A 17,414-nucleotide genomic window follows, 5' to 3' on the forward strand; every position below is an offset into this window, starting at 1 on the left:
TTTCTTCCTAGATGTCAACCAAAACAAGACATCTCAACAGAGTCAATGTAGAAGGAGACATGATATCCAGCCAGGCATTAAAAAGATTTGTCTCTCCACTGTCCCTTTGTGTCTCTCATAGGGGTGAAGAAGAGAACCAAAGTCATCAAGAACAGTGTGAACCCCGTATGGAATGAGGTATATAAGGTTTCCATTCTCCCTCTTTTTTGCTCCACTGCCACCATCTCTGCAGTGACAATCCAGGGACTTGTGCAGGAGGTGACTTTCTCAGTGGTATTGTCAGGGAGGGGAGGGGCTGCTGGTCCCGTGTGTCAACTAAATCTGCTTGTCTCCTGGGAGGAGGGTTGATGGCATGGCCCGCCAGGGAGATAGAACCATCTCCTCTGATGTGGGTGTGGCATGGGGAGGAGTGCGATGTCTTTTGTTTCTATTCCTCTCAGCTCTAGCCATCCACACAGAACTACCAGCCAGATAGTTTAGGGGCTCTCTGGCCTGCCTCGTCTCCCTAACGCCAGCTGTTCTTCCTGCCCAAAGCCTACCTCCTCCCCACAGTCCTCCCTGATAAACCAGGACCTCTACCATCTCCCTGCACATGGCCCCCTGGTGGTCCTTTGGAAGCTCTGGATGCCTTCTGTGGATGGGGTTGGGATGCACAGGGGTACCTTTGCTCTGAAGAGAGTCCCAGGTCCTCTGGATGGGTGTTCTCCATGTGGTACTAATTCATGCTGCCCATGAGGGGCCCGGTTTCCACATGAGCACCTTGATCTTGGTCTCTGAGGACCCTGCAGGGTCACTTGATTTTCCCCAGCTGTGCTCCTGGCTTGACTTCCTGGTGATTGGTGGAATTGAGTTGGGGGAAAGGGGCCATGGGAGCCTGACCTCTTCTCTCTTCTGCTGCCTGTGGCTTTCACTGCCTCTTCTGAAGCTCTGGAACCCTGCTGTTCGTGTATTCATTCATTTACTAATTCATCTACCCACCCACCAGCATTTTTCATGGATGGCTGCTCAATGTCGTTGGCGGGGGGGGGGGGGGGGGGGGGGGGGGGGGGGGGGGGGGCACCAGGGTGAACCAGACACAGTCTCTTCTCCTAGGGGGCTGCCAGTTAAGATGTTTTTGTCCTCTTTTTCTTCCAGGGCTTTGAATGGGACCTCAAGGGCATCCCTTTGGACCAGAGCTCTGAACTTCATGTGGTGGTCAAAGACCATGAGACAATGGGAAGGAACAGGTGAGGTGGGCAAGGGTGACTCTGTGCCCTGAAGGCACAGGTAGGTTTGTTGTGGACATAGACTCCAGAATCTGCAGCTAGTGTTTCAATTTAGCATTTATTGAAGACCTGCCTTTTGTGGGCTTGGGCCAGTGGTAGCTGTTGGGAGGGGCCTGCTTGTAGTCTCAAGAACTCAGCCAGGGGTAAATCTGAGAGCTGTGCAGGCTCCAGGGAAGGGAGATGGGCTCGAATCAGATGTGTACATGTTTGTGCAGACAGCCTGTGCCCCAGGGAGCAGAGAGGAAAAGGCTCCTAGTGTCCTGCTCTAGCCCAGGGGTGCCTGGGTGCGGCCACCTCTCCCCGCCCAGTCCAGGCTGGTGAGGGCACTGGCACACACCCCAGCAGACGGACTGGCAAAGTGAAGCTGCAGCTAGCAGGGAGTTCTCAAGGAAGGCTTCACGGAAGAGGAGGGACGTGAGGTGAGCTTTGTGGTTTAGACGCCAAAAGATAGTAAAGGTTTGTAGTGACTGTATACCTCCCTTTGGCAGGCTTTTCTCTTGTTTCATGTATGTGGTGTGGAGGGTTTCCAGGCAGGGGCAGTAGAGGAGCAAAGTTGTGGAGGCAAAAGTAGGCTCTTTACAGGCGGGCAGTGGGTCCTTTCTCCTGTTATTGAGCTCCAGGCCTTATATATGCTGGTGGTAGTGTAGGGGGGCGGGCAAGACCAACTGAGCATGCCGACTGATGGCTCTGCTCACTGCAGGGTCAGATGGTCTGAGAGATGCAGCCTGTGAGGCCCCTTAGCCTTGACTGTGAAGGTTGGGTTCAGCATCCCTGCCGGGCATGGCAGGGTACAGCTGTGTTAGGTGCTGACAGCAGTGGGTTCCTGCTCTTGGTGCCATTTACTGAAGCATCGGCTTGCTGTTTTGTGATCTGCTGACAGGGGTGCCTTTGTCTGGGAACTGGGTCAGCCAGTGTCTAAGGCCTGGGAGGCCTGGTTGTGTTACCCTGGGGTGGGAGAGGAGAGAGAGGGAAGGAGGGAGGATTGAGAGGCCTAGGGAAGGCCAACGAGGGTCTCAGGCTGCAAAACACCTGGAACGTTTGAAGTCTTAAGAAGCTTGGAAGAAAACCCAACTGCCACAGTCTCTCTGTGGCTCTGCTGGTCATGGGTGAGGGCATGGTATGTGCGGGGAGGGTAGGTGCACTTTCATTGGGACCTCTACCCCATCTGCATGGGGGGCAGGGGCTGGAATCAGTTCATGCTAATGTACCCCAACACATTCTGTGGAGAAAATGCAGCCTCTAATAAGTGTGATTGGTGGATCTGCAGGTGCGGGAGGGAGTAACGCTGAGCACAGGACAGTCCTGGAAGGATTTCTGGAAGAGGGCCTCACAGACTGACTCTAAGGCTTTGGGGGGTGAAGAAGGGAGGGCATTCCAGCATTTGGGTATGGCAGACAGTCAGGCCAAGGCCTCACAGGTGGGACTCAGTCACATGACACATGCGGTCCAGTGAGGAGGGAGCCGCGGGACCCGATTGGGAGGAATTCTCAGATACTAGGCTGAGGATAATAATAGCAAAAGCACAACAGCTGATGTTTACCAAGGGCTGAGCTGAGTGTCTGGCCCTGTGCTGAGTCTTTATAATACAAGGTCTTTTTTTAATCAGTTGGGTACTACTGTTACAATGATAGTCATTACAGGGGGAGACTGTGGCTTTGAGAGATGGGGTGCTTTTCTTAGAGGCTGGTGATGGCAGAACTATTCTTTTTTTAAATTTAAAAAAAATGTTTATTTTTGAGAGAGAGAGCACACACAATCGGGGGAGAGAAAGGGGGACAGAGGATCTGAAGCGGGCTCCATGTTGACAGCATGAGCCTGATGTGGGCTCAAACTCCCAAACTGTGAGATTACAGTCTGATGATCACAGTCTGAAGTTGGACACCCAACTGACTGAGCCACCCAGGCGCCCCTGGCAGAGCTATTCTTGAAAGCAGGTCTGCAGCATGCTCGTAGTCACTGAGTCAGAGGCTCCTAGAAGGCCCCGGCCAGTGCTGGACCCTTCTGGAGAGTTCCATTCCCTCATGATGCTGGAGTTGAGAGAGCTTAGTGAGGCAAAGGTGGGACGGTCTGGTTACTGCAAGACACGCGGGAGGAAATGCGTGTTTCATTTTTGTGATCATATTCAGCATTTTACAGGCCCTGTAGGGAGATTTCTGAGATCATGAAGGAGACCTGAGAGCAGGGGATGTGAAGATATTTTTTATCAATTCAAGGGCCAGGTTGGGTGGCACGAGGCCAGTGCCCCACATGGCGGCCCGGCTCTACAGCACCCTGGGGCCTTCTCGTTGGCCCCTCTGTGTGTCCTCTAGCTCCTAGGGGGAAGCCGGCTCCCTGAACCAGTTTACTACAGGGCCAGGGCTAGAAATCAGTTCCTCAAATATCAATTTGCAGAATTGCTAATTCTCAAAACTTCCCAATTTGCTAGAAACTTCTTATACTTGCATGTAGGTTTTGAGTTTTCCAAACGTGTCTTAATTTTGTAGTTGTAGCAGTTAAAAATTAAATTTGAATTAAACTAAATTTAAATTTAAACTTATATTCGTACACATCTGAAGAATTTCAGAGATTGCCCAAACCACATGGTCATGTGTGGAAATAGTGGAATTCTGGCTTCCTTATAACAGCCAGTGGGGTATGCAGCCTCCATAGCAGTTCACCAGACTGTAAGGTGCCTAAGGGTGAAGCTGTTGGAGGGGCATTTGGTACTGCTGTGTTTCCCCTCATGACTGTTGGCAGTTTGGGGTGGCCTTGACTGGTCTGCTGGCCTGGAGTGGGAGCTCAGGGAGCCTCCATGCCTCAGGACAGGAATGGAGGCTGGGAGCCTCTTGGTTACTCAACACCCACCCACCCTGAGCCCGAGGGACCCCAGAGCCAACTACGGGGCCGGGCCAACTTTGTGTTGATAAAACCAGGTTTGAAATGCAGAGAAAGGGAAACTCCACTCCTATGGATAGGAGACGCTCTTGAAAGCCCAGCTGGAGGTCCTGGACTCCTGTCTCAGGCTGCACTGAACAACTTCTTGTTTGCTCTGGGCTTCTCAGAGGGACGCTGCAGAGGTGTCGACCCTGATCCCTGACTGGCTGCTCTGACCACTGGGATGTTCGGCCTAGAGGTTCCTAATCCGAGCAACACAATAGCATCACCTACAGCTTTTATCTATATCCGTGCCTTGTGGGTGTCGTTACAAAGGCCCAGGTATTAGGTATTTCTACTGTGCAGCCCAGGGTGAGAGCCATTCATCTCAGTCCAGACCAGTGCCGCCTGACAGAACTTTCTGGGATGATGGAAATGTTCTGTGTTGGCTGGTATAACTGAGGAACTGAACCTTAAATTTTATTTACTTTAAAATTTTTTTTTTCAACGTTTATTTATTTTTGGACAGAGAGAGACAGAGCATGAACGGGGGAGGGGCAGAGAGAGAGGGAGACACAGAATCGGAAACAGGCTCCAGGCTCTGAGCCATCAGCTCAGGGCCTGACACGGGGCTCGAACTCACGGACCGCGAGATCGTGACCTGGCTGAAGTCGGACGCTTAACCGACTGCGCCACCCAGGCGCCCCAAATTTTATTTACTTTTAATCAATTTAAATTTAACGTTTATTTATTTTAAAAAGTTTTTTTAACATTTATTCATTTTTGAGAGGCGGAGACACAGAGCACAAATGGGGGACGGGCAGAGAGAGAGGGAGACACAAAATCCAAAGCAGGCTCCAGGCTCTGAGCTATCAGCACAGAGCCTGACGCGAGGCTTGAACCCACAAACTGTGAGATCATGACCTGAGCCAAAGTCGGATGCTCAACTGACTGAGCCACCCAGGTGCCTCTATTTATTTATTTCTTAGAGAGAGAGAGAGAGAGAGAGAGAGAGAGAGAGAGAGTGAGTGTGTGTGTGTGTGTGTGTGTGTGTGTGTGTGAGTGGGGGAGGGGCAGAGAGAGAGGGAGACAAGATCCAAAACCCATTCTGTGCTGCAGCAGAGAGGCCCCCCCTCCCCACCATTGGTGTGGGGCTCATAGTGGCTACAGTGTTGGACAGTGTAGCTCTAGAGTTTTACAAAAGTGTTCCTGCCCTGGTTGCATATTAGCATGATGTGGGAGCTGTAAAAGAGATCAGTATCTGGGCTCCACAGCAAATTCTGGAGTGGGGTGCAGGCCTCAGCGCTTCTTGTAACTGCTCAGGGGAGGCCAGTGTGCACTCAAGGTTGAACTGGCACTTCTGTAAGGAAGTACTCTGAATTAAAAAAAAATTTTTTTTAATGTTTATTTTTGAGAGAGAGAGAGAGACAGAAAGAGAGACAGAGTGTGAGCAGGGAGGGGCAGAGAGAGAGGGAGACACAGAATCCAAAGTAGGTTCCAGGCTCTGAGCTGTCAGCACAGAGCCCGACGTGGGGCTCGAACCCATGAGCCGTGAGACCATGACCTGAGCCAAAGTCGGATGCCTAACTGACTGAGCTACCCAGGCGCCCCTAAAGTACTCTCAATTTTTTCATGGATTAGCTAGGAAAGAAATATAAACTGTCACTCTTGTAATAGTGTATGTGTGTAATTATTGGTGGAAATAGTCACCACAAAATACTTATGGCTAAAACCACACATGGGTAGAATCGCGAAGGGAATGTAAAAGGGAATGAAGAATCCTGTTGGTAACTGTAAACACTGACCTGGGAAAATGGGCCATAATAGAAGTAATTCTGTAAGAGAAAACTCAAAATAGGAAGGAGCTATATTCGATAGAGCTTGATGTGAACCAAAGAATTGAAAAAAAAAAGTCTTTGAGCCAAATCTGAGTTTGGGAAATTTAAACAGAAAATAGTTGTTACCATTGACACTAATTTCAGTCAAATAGAAATAAAGATTGAAGGAAAAGGAAATAGTTAATTGCACTGTATAGAAAGTACATCAACAAATTCAATGGACTTAATTTAATTTGTTCCAGAGAATGTCTTTTCAGTGGAAATGAATTAATGTAGGTATATCTTTGATTTAAATATTTGGTAAACATGCACATGGAAGCAAAAGTCTCCATGGGGTCAGAACACCTGCCTGTCAAAAAAAATACCAGGGTCAAAACGTTCTCCACTTTGACCACAGTAGCTCATTGGCTTTAGGCCTAGCCAGCCCTGGGGTAGGGTGGCCGGATTCAACAAAGAAACATTCGGGACACCCAGTTAAGTTTGTCCCAAATATCGCACGGGATTTATTTATTTATTTATTTATTTATTTATTTATTTGAGAGAGAGACAGAGAGAAGGAGCATGTGAGTGGGGGAGGGGGAGAGGGAGGGAGAGAGAACATCCTAAGCTGGCTCCATGCTCAGCACCAAGCCCGATGTGGGACTCGATCCCACAACCGTGAGATCATGACCTGAGCTGAAATCAAGAGTCAGACGCTTAACTGGCTGAGCCACCTAGGCGCCCTGCATGGGATCTACTTATAATAAAAAATTGTTCACTGTTTATCTGAAATGTCAGCTTAACAGGGAATCCTGTATTTGGTCTGGCAACTCTTTCTCAGGGTGACTATGCACCCTGCCTCCCTTTAATCAAGCAGCATAGAAGGACTCCTAACTCTACACCAAGGACTAGTTCAGAGGCACTTAACTGCATATGAAAAAGCCTTCGTTTAGGGTTTAGGATAGCATTTTCTATGCAATAGTGTGGTCTACTTGGTACCTCTTAGGGACCCGGTGACTCCGTAAAGTGGGGCATTGAGCCCCACTCAGCCCCACGCAGAGCCTTGCCTGCCCTCCCCTGCCCGTGATCTGGGTCATCAGTCATGGTGTCCATATCTGGCTGGGGGCCCACGAGGCAATTTGGGAACTTTCTTGAATGCCTGCTCCTTCTCCTCCTTCCTCTTTTGGTTGCTCCTCTTCCCATCCTTACACAGGGTTTGACATTGTGGTCCAGAAGAAGAACAGGGGTCTAGTCTCAGTGCAGCTCCCTGAGCCTCTCTGTTTCTTCCTCTTCGAGGGGTGTCAAATCAAACGCACAAGCTCATCTGAGGGAAGTGCTATGAAGAGGCTGCTCCATACATGGCAGTTCCTTTTGGCACATCCTCTTTTCCGTGTCTTTCTTGTGCTGCTCTCCTGCTGCCCCAGTTCCTTCCGTTCTCACTGGCTCAACCCTTTCCCATCAAAGCTTGCTCTCAGCCAGTGAGGATTTGAAAAAAGACTAATTCATACTAAAGTGTTGGTGGCAGCCCATGGCTTAATGTTTTGCTCCTCTTAGAAGCCTGGGGAATGGTGCTGTCTATGCCAGACTCTGTTTAAAAAAATTTTTTTTTAATGTTTATTTATTTTTGAGAGAGAAAGAGAGACCGAGCCCAAGCAGGGGAGGGGCAGAGAGAGAGGGCGACACAGAATCTGAAGCAGGCTCCAGGCTCTGAGCTGTCAGCACAGAGCCCGACGTGGGCTTGAACTCGTGAACTGAGAGATCACACCCTGAGCTGAAGTCGCAGGCTTAACTGCCTGAGCCACCCAGGCTCCCCTGCCGGACTCTGTGTAGACCAGCAAAAGAATGTTAATGGTGAGCAGCAGGCGCCACTATAGGCTTTGAGGAGATATTTTGGGAATAGTGGTCTACCTGACCTCTGTGACTATCGCTTTCAGGGCAGCCTCTGAGCCCAGAGTAGGCCTTGGTGCCCTCAGGGTTTGTGTGTGTGTGTGGGTGTCCTGGGCCTCCTGGGACAATGGGCTAAGTATTGGGGAATGTGGGCATTTCCGGGGAGGAGCTGAATAAAAGTCTCAGTCCTTAACAAGAGGAGCTCAGCACAAGAATGCACAGGGGATGGCCGTGGCTGCTGGGGGAGGGGGTCTGGCCGGATGGTGCCTGTGGCCCCTACAGGGAGTGTGTTGATGTGGTGGAGGGATTTCTTCCCTGAGGGAGCAGGGGGTCTCAAGTCCCCAGCTGTGTCCACAGAGCCGAGCAGGGGAGGGGTGGTGGCATGACAATGAGGCTCAAAGCCTTCTCTCAGGGACCCCCTGTCAGTAGTGAGCCTCATCCTGACACTGTCTGCGACCTGGATTTCTCTGAACCTGCTTCCTCATCAGGATAATGGCCACAACAGTACCTACACTGCGTGGTTGTCGTGAAGCTTGAATGAGATAGTGTGTGGGTGTCAGATGCCCTACTGCGTGCTTGGCACATTGGAAGGTGTGTGGCGTGAGGGGACTGTTGGGTCCGTACAAACACACGTACACAGACCACACCGACTGAACGTACCACCCACATGCTCCTCGTGGACACAGAGTGTGCACCAACATGCCTCACACATATGTGCACACACATTCCTTAATTTATGAAAACTCACAAGAATATAAAAATTTCAAGTGTTTTTTTTATAAGCAAAAGTAACCTCCATTCTTAAAAAGCTATAAAGGAAGAGGTGCAAGTTTTCCCAGCCTTCCCCCCATCTGCTGCTTCCCTTCCCTCCAGTGTGTCTGTTGTTGACAATTTGGCGCATGTCTTTCTCTGCTTTTCCTAAGCCTGTGCAAACATCAGTTTACATACATGTGTATGCATGTTCTTAAACAAAAATGAAATCATGCCATACATACTGGTCTACACCCTGGTTTTTGTCAATTCATCATGGACCCTTTCCCAGGTCAGTATGTATTGACCAGCCCCATTTTAAATGGTTGTGTGGTATTTCACAGGGTGGGCACCCCATAATTTATCCCACCGTATCCTTACTGGCTGGGATTCAGTTTCTTTCTCATTTCTTTCCTGCCCCTTCAGTGGATATCTTTATCCAAATTGCTTTATGTCCTTAGATTATTTTTTTCTTTAAAATAGATCCTTAAAAGTGGGATTACTGGATCAAAGGATATGAACATATAACATTTTCATAAATTCTGCCAAACTACTTTTCAAAAACGTGTTCTAATTATGTCTACCAACAGTGTAAAAAAAGGTGCCTGTCAATTTTTATTTTTGCTTAGTGCCATGGTAGGGGGAGAAAAGTATCTTATAAACTGTGTGTGTGTGTGTGTGTGTGTGTGTGTGTGTGTGTTTAAGATTTTATTTTTAAATAATCTCTATATCCATTGGGGGAGTCGAACTCACAAGCCCTATATCAAGATCAATAGTCACATGGTTTCTTTCTACTGACTGAACCAGCCAGGTGCCCCTAAACTATTTTCTTGACTACTTGTGAAGTTGGGCATCTTTTCATGTATTTTATTGTCCATTTATACTTCTTCTTCTGTCAATTTCCTATCGTTATATTTTGAATTGCTTGCTTTTTTCTTACTAATTCATAGCAGTTTGTGTGTTTGGGGTCCTATTGGGAATATTAACTCTCCATCTGTGTTATGTGTGGAGGGTATTTTCTCCCTGCTGACAAATGTCATTCCCATCTAGGAATAGACACTCACCCAGATGTGTGTGTGTGCACTAAGACATTTAAAGAGGCAGAGTGGCGGTTTGCTGTTGCTAGAAGTTGGGGAAAGTAAGCCTAAGTTCAGCCTCTGGGTTTCATTAGGCTGGTTTGCAGCCCCCCCCCCCCCCCCTTTCTGGAATATTTATTTGGGAGGCAGGAATATTTACAGTTCACCACCTCATTGTTTTCAGCATACTCGGAAGTGTTGACCGTTCCCTTATATTCCAAGGATTTTTATAACTATAGATTCCAGGACATCCCTGAGTTTCAGAATAGTTTTTCTTTTTTGTTGTTTTTTTTGTTTTTTTGTTTTTTTCTGGGTTGAAGTGGAAAACTATTTAGTCACCTTTGGGCAGTCCCTGGGGAATCAGATACCGGGGGGAAGGCTGCCAGAGGCCAGGGGTGGGAATGTCCGGCTGTCCCTCATTTCCTGCTCCTCATTGCCAGGCACGAATGGCTGAGGGCTGGAGGGGGCACAGATCACAGCTGTCTCCTCACAGGGATCTTAAATCTCCCTGGAGTGTGTTCGTGTGTGCGTGTTTGTGTGCATCCTGCCAGAACAGGGAGTCTGACTTTCCTGTCACGCCTGATTCATTGAATCTGGTGAGAGGAAGGTGCAGCTGAGTCAGTGATGAGCGGATTTGAGTTGTCATGTATGTATTTTTAGTTGACATGTCCTTTTCTTAGTTTAAAAGATAAAAAAAAATGAGAAACTGACATATGGAAACACTTCTGGAGTTTTTTTAAGAAACAATTTTGAACTTACAAAAAAGTTGCAAAAATAGAACAAAGAAGGGGGCCTGGGTGGCTCAGTTAAGTGTCCCACTCTTAATTTCGGCTTAGGTCATGATCTCACCGTTCATGGGATTGAGCCCCGTATCAGGCTCTGAGCTGACATCGAGGAGCCTGCTTTGGATTCTCTCTCTCCCTCTCTCTCTGCCCCTCCCCTGCTTGTGCACACACACTCTCTCTCAAAATAAATAAACTTAAAAAAATATCAATATCACTGATTAACATTCTACTCCATTTGCTTTATAATATTCTCTCTCCTCTCCCTCCTTCTCGTTTTCTTCCCTTCCTTTTTCTCTGTCTCTCATTTGAGGGTAAGTTACATTCATCATGGTCCTCTATCCCTAAATACTTCAGGGTATATTTCCTAAGAAATGTGTAAAATATATTTTTAAGAATTTAAAAATGGGGATTAAGAATAGGGATATTCTTTTACATAATCACACTGTAGTTACCAACTTCAGTAAACTTAACACAGCTGCCATACTTCATCTAATTCACCGTTCATCTTCTGTCCTATCAATTGACCAAATAATGCCTTTTATAGCAAGTCCCCCTCCCCCTCTTTCTCAGTATGGGATCCAGTCTAGACTCTCATATTGAATTTAGTTGTTGTATTTCACCAGCCTTCTTTTTTTTTTTAAATGTATTTAATTTATTTATTTTTATTTTTTTATTTTTTAAAAGATTTTATTTTATTATATTATATATTTTTATTTTATTTATTTATTTTTCAATATATGAAGTTTATTGTCAAATTGGTTTCCATACAACACCCAGTGCTCATCCCCAAAGGTGCCCTCCCCAATACCCATCACCCACCCTCTCCTCCCTCCCACCCCCCATCAACCCTCAGTTTGTTCTCAGTTTTTAAGAGTCTCTTATGCTTTGGCTCTCTTCCACTCTAACCTCTTTTTTTTTTTTCCTTCCCCTCCCCCATGGGTTTCTGTTAAGTTTCTCAGGATCCACGTAAGAGTGAAACCATATGGTATCGGTCTTTCTCTGTGTGGCTTATTTCACTTAGCATCACACTCTCCAGTTCCATCCACGTTGCTACAAAGGGCCATATTTCATTCTTTCTCATTGCCACGTAGTACTCCATTGTGTATATAAACCACAATTTCTTTATCCATTTATCAGTTGATGGACATTTAGGCTCTTTCCATAATTTGGCTATTGTTGAGAGTGCTGCTATAAACATTGGGGCTCAAGTGCCCCTATGCATCAGTACTCCTGTATCCCTTGGGTAAATTCCTAGCAGTGCTATTGCTGGGTCATAGGGTAGGTCTATTTTTAATTTTTTGAGGAACCTCCACACTGCTTTCCAGAGTGGCTGCACCAGTTTGCATTCCCACCAACAGTGCAAGAGGGTTCCCGTTTCTCCACATCCTCTCCAGCATCTATAGTCTCCTGATTTGTTCATTTTGGCCACTCTGACTGGCGTGAGGTGATATCTGAGTGTGGTTTTGATTTGTATTTCCCTGATGAGGAGTGACGTTGAGCATCTTTTCATCTGCCTGTTGGCCATCCGGATGTCTTCTTTAGAGAAGTGTCTATTCATGTTTCCTGCCCATTTCTTCACTGGATTATTTGTTTTTTGTGTGTGGAGTTTGGTGAGCTCTTTATAGATTTTGGATACTAGCCCTTTGTCTGATATGTCATTTGCAAATATCTTTTCCCATTCTGTCAGTTGCCTTTTAGTTTTGTTGATTGTTTCCTTTGTAGTGCAGAAGCTTTTTATCTTCATGAGGTTCCAATAGTTCATTTTTGCTTTTAATTCCCTTGTCTTTGGGGATGTGTCAAGTAAGAAATTGCTACGGCTGAGGTCAGAGAGGTCTTTTCCTGCTTTCTCCTCTAGGGTCACCAGCCTTCTTTAATCTGGAACATTTCCCACAGCCTTCGTCTTTTACAACAACTTACATTTTTGAATAATATAATACACCAGTTTTTTGTTAATTGAATGTTCTTCATTTGAAGTTTGTCTCATGTTTTTCTCATGGTTAGATTTGTTACTAATTTCTGGCCAGAGTACTTTGCGGGTGTGTTGATCTGTCTCAGGTTCTAGAAGCACAAGATGTCCCTCATTGGAGATGTTCATTTTGATCACTTGTCAAGGTGGTGTCTGATTTTTCCATTGCATATTTACTGCTCTTTTCCCCGCTTTGAAGTCTCATTTTTTTAAATATATTTTTTCTTTATTTTATTTTAATTTTTTTAAACGTTTATTTATTTTTGAGACAGAGAGAGACAGAGCATGAACAGGGGAGGGTCAGAGAGAGGGAGACGCAGAATCCGAAACAGGCTCCAGGCTCCGAGCTGTCAGCACAGAGCCTGACACGGGGCTTGAACTCACGGACCTCGAAATCATGACCCCAGCCGAAGTCGGCTGCCCAACCGACTGAGCCACCCAGGCACCCCTCTTTATTTTATTTTAGAGAGAGTGAGCAAGCGAGCAGGGGAGAGGGGCAGAAGGAGAGAGAGAGAATCTCAAGCAGGTCCACACTTAGCATGGAGCCCAATGTGGATCTTGATCCCACAACCCTGTCTCAAAGAGTCAGATATTCAACTGACTAATCCACCCAGGTGCCACCCTCCTCCCGAAGTCTTTTAAGAGACACGTTTAGACCCTGCAAATATCCTATGCCTCATCAAAATGTGCCCCTAAATTTAGCGTCCACAGAAAAAGGCCTGAGGTTTTTAAATGAAATTATTTAGATTTCTCTGTGTTTCATTAGAATAAACTCACTTGGCCACTTTAATTTATAGCCTCCCACTTAGGGCTCAGATTTGGAGGCCATTACCCTGTAGTTCTTCTCCCATCTCTGATAGGATAGTAGCCTCACTGGGTGATGAGTCTGGGAACTAGTTCCTTTTCCTTGGAGGAAAAATGTGTGCCCTGTCAATGTGTAAACTGCCTGGACCTCTCCCTCCTCCCCCGTGCCAATTCCTGATTTCTCTTTCACTCTGTGGGATGGCAGCAGTGATTTCAGCCCTCGCATTTCTCCTGCCGCCACATTCCAATGGCTCCAGAACATAGCACTGCCAAGAGGGATGGCCAGGTCTGGGGAGGAAAACAGAGACCTGTTTCTATTAGTAGGCTGCAGGGGGCGGGGGGCGGGGGGAGATGGGGATGTGGGGGGGGTATTCCTTCCCATCTGCCAGTTTCTGCACACAGAGCTGGCTCTCAGGCAGCTGGTGCAGGACCCCCAGGCCCCTCCTTGCCTCATATGACCTCTGCTGAATCCTGTCTGCCACAAGTGGCCACTGGTTGGTATCAGTGCCAGTGCCAGTGCTCCTGAGCACCTGGCATCGCTGGTTTCGTGTAGGCCTCTGGGCCCTAGAGTCTGTGCCTCAGTCTTGACCTCTGGATGTGGTGGGTCTCCCTGAGGGTCTGGGCCCTCCTCCCCTAGGCCTCCTGAATAAAGCCACCTCTCCTCCAACTCTATGGAAGAATGAATGAAGAGTGGCCATAAGGGTTTCCTATGATCAAGCCTGAGACCCAGCCTACCTCCCCAGGAAGTCCGACCTCCCCAGGCTGGCCTCCCAGAGCAGTTCTGTGCTGCCCACTCTGGGGCAGCCTGCTCCTTAGGGGTGGGGACAGGCAGCTGGCTGTGCTGCCTCCAGCCTCTCCTCCTAGAGGAGTGGGGGCTTGTGAAGCCACCCAGTTCCTCCAAAGGACTGGTTCCAAGGGGTGGGAGGTGGGGGCATTTCAAGGTCCAGAAAGATATTAAGGGAGGAAATAACAAGCAGTCCCTCCTGGCCCAGGTCTCCCTGCCTCCGGAGGTGCCTGGGCTGGCAGGGGTGGGGCCGGCACTTCCCTCTGCATTTCCTCCCATTGTTCCTGCCCCACTTCCGGGAATTCTCCGTGGGGCGGAGGGTTGGCTGGCCTGGTGCCAGAAAGGGAGGCCTTGGAGGCCAGGCCTTGCCCTTGCAGCAGGCTCCAGGGCTCCCTTCCAGTAGCATGTCTGCACCACCAAGCCTGCCACCCCCTCCGCTCCCACTGTCCGCTCTGCCTTTCCCTTCCCCAGGTGACCCCTCAGGGATGTGGGGACCTGAGTTCTAGGGCAGGCTCTGCCATCCACCTGCTGAAGCCAGTCTGTCTGCTCTGCTGCCCGGAGGGAAGTGTGACTCTGATGCCATGGATTCACAGGTCTTTTACACCGACTGTCTTGTCTTTTTTGAGATTGCCTGGGTCCAGATGTAACCCAACTAACTAACATGAGTTTGCTCCTCAGTGAGTCACATATAGAAATTGCAGCTGGTAGAGTTGTTGCACAAAGGAAACTTTCTTTGCAGCAAATAAAGATCATGGGGAATAACTTCCAAAGCCATGACTTCCCTAGCAAGGGGTGAATGGGTTCCTTCTATTTAAAATCTTTAGACAGGGCATGAGGACAGTCACGCACCTTAAGGAAATATGCCTGTACTTACATTGTATGTTATGTAAATGAGGTTTGTGCTCCTCCTCAGGCAGAGATTTTAGTATTATAATGAGGTAAAGGTAACTGTTAGTCACTCCATGGCTCACTCCATGGTTCATCCTCGCAGTGTAAGTGGAGAGTTAAACTCGACCTGGTCTGGGTAGTCTGGGCTACTGGAACTCTTCATCAGGGTGGTCATTATTGTTTGAGGGGTAGTTTTGGTTTCCATCATGGGATGCTATGCCAGTGGGGTCTTTTTCCTGAGTTAAGAGACAAGCTGGAAAGAAGAGCTTATAGAAAAATGTGGGACAAAGGTCATAGGGTACAAGCAGGCGAGCAGTAAAGAGCAGGTCTTGGGTTCTACCTGGTGACACTGAGGACACTTCAGTCAACACACTGGTGACGAGTGCCTTCCCCATGCTGGCCCTATAGGATGGAGACACTCCAGGAGCCCCTGCTTACGCTGTGGTACAAGCCTGCTCCATGCTGCAAAAGAATATAACACACCCCCGTCCAAATTCTAGAAAATGTGACTCCTGGCATCACGAGGAATGAATAGTAGTGAATGTCTCTCTCTTTAGCCCTTTCTTTAAAGAAATGTCAGAAAAACATTACAAAATTCCGCACAAATCAGGCTATTGCCTTGCTGGCGAAGGAACCTGTAAGGTGACCGACAGTCCACTGGTCCCAAGAATAATGGAGCTCAAGTGATTTTATTGTCTAGAAACTTATGTAAGTGGCAGTTAATTAATTAGTAATTAATTACTTTTATCGTGGTAAAATATACATAACAAAACTTACCATTTTAACTATCTTAAGTGCACAGCTCAGTGGCATTAAGCACATTCACACTGTTGTGCGACCATCACCACCATCTGTGTCCAGAACTTTTTCATCACCCCAAACTGAAGCTGTACCCACTAAATAATAACTCCCCATTCCCTCTACCCTCCTGGTAACCTCTATTTTATTTTCTTTCTTCAAAAGCTTGCTTATTCTAGGAACTTCATGTAAATGGAATCATACCGTATATATCTTTTTGTATCTGGCTTATTTCACTTAGTATAATGTCTCCAAGGTTCATCCATGTTGTCGCAGGTGCCAGAATTTCTTTCCTTTTTTGTTTGTAATTTTTTTAATGTTTATGTATTTTTGAGAGAGACAGGCACAGAGTGGGAGTGGGGGAGGGTCAGAGAGAGAGGAAGACACAGAATCCGAAGCAGGCTCCAGGCTCTGAGCTGAGAGCCCGATGTGGGGCTCGAATTCACGAATGGTGAGATTAGACCTGAGCCGAAGTTGGACACTTAACCGACTGAACCACCCAGGCGCCCCCAGAATTCCTTTCCTTTTTAAAGGCTTAATAATATTTAATTGTATGCATGCTTTTAATTAATTAATTTTATTTTAATTTTATTGCATTTTATTTATTCATTAATCTGTTTATTCATCTGTTGATAGATACTTGGGTTGCTTTCATTTTTTGGCGATTGTGAATAATGCTGTTATGAACATGGGTATACAAATATCTCTTTGACTTCCTGATTTCAATTCTTTGAATGGATAACCCAGAAATGGACTTGCTGGATTCTGTGGTTTGATCCATTTTTCCTTTCCCTTTTTTTCATTCCCACCAACAAGACACAAGGATTCCAGTTTCTCTGCATCCTCACCTACCTTTGTTGTTTGCTTCTTTTTTTTCGACAGTGGCCGTCCTAATGAATGTGAAGTAGTATCTCATTGTGAGCAGTTTTTTGTCTTTTTATGAATATTTTATTTTATTTTGTAAATTTAAATTTTAATTAATATACAGTGGAATATTGGTTTCAGCAGTAGAATTCAGCGATTCGTCACTTACATACAACACCCAGTGCTCATCACAAGTGCCCTTCTTAGTACCCATCACCCATCTAGCCCATCTCTCACCCACGTCCCTCCATCACCCGTCAATTTGTTCTCTATCGTTAAGAGTCTCTAGTGGTTTGTTTCCCTCTCTTTTCTTTCCCATAGCCCCCTTTCCCATATGTGCATCTGCTTTGTTTCTTAAATTCCACATATGAGTGAAATCATATGGTATTTGTTTTCTCTGATAGACTTTATTTTGCTTAGCATAACACATTCTAGCTCCTTTTGTCATTGCAAATGGCAAAATTTCATGATTTTTGATGGCTGAGTAATATTCCATTATATATGTATATATATATATATGTATGTGTGTGTATATATATTATATATATAGTATATGTATGTGATGTATACAATATATATTATGTAATATATATATCACATCTTCTTTATCCATTCAACAGTGGATGGACATTTGGGCTCTCTCCATAGTTTGGCTATTGTTGATAATGCTGCTATAAATGTTGGGGCATAGGTACCTCTTTGAATCTGTATTTTTGGGTAAATCTGTATTGTGGGTAGATACCTAATAGTGCAATTACTGGATCATAGGGTAGTTCTACTGGATCATAGGAGCCTCCATACTGTTCTCTAGAGTGGCTGCACCGGTTTGCATTCCCACCAGCAGTGCAAGAGGGTTCCCCTTTCTCTGCGTCTTTGC

General features: G+C 46.6%; 1 protein-coding gene across 22 annotated transcripts in view; it reads left to right on the top strand.

Annotated features, from left to right (window-relative positions):
- Positions 1 to 17,414, top strand: part of DYSF (dysferlin) — a 225,210-nt gene that overhangs the window by 31,091 nt on the left and 176,705 nt on the right. For all 22 annotated transcript variants that reach the window (XM_043603645.1, XM_043603652.1, XM_043603654.1 and 19 more), the window contains exons 2-3: positions 122 to 177; positions 1,135 to 1,226. In XM_043603645.1, the coding sequence (XP_043459580.1) occupies positions 122 to 177; positions 1,135 to 1,226 (148 nt within the window). The remainder of the gene's footprint in view (positions 1 to 121; positions 178 to 1,134; positions 1,227 to 17,414) is intronic.

Source organism: Prionailurus bengalensis, chromosome A3 (genome assembly GCF_016509475.1).
Source record: "Prionailurus bengalensis isolate Pbe53 chromosome A3, Fcat_Pben_1.1_paternal_pri, whole genome shotgun sequence".
In the NCBI taxonomy this organism is placed as follows: domain Eukaryota; kingdom Metazoa; phylum Chordata; class Mammalia; order Carnivora; family Felidae; genus Prionailurus; species Prionailurus bengalensis.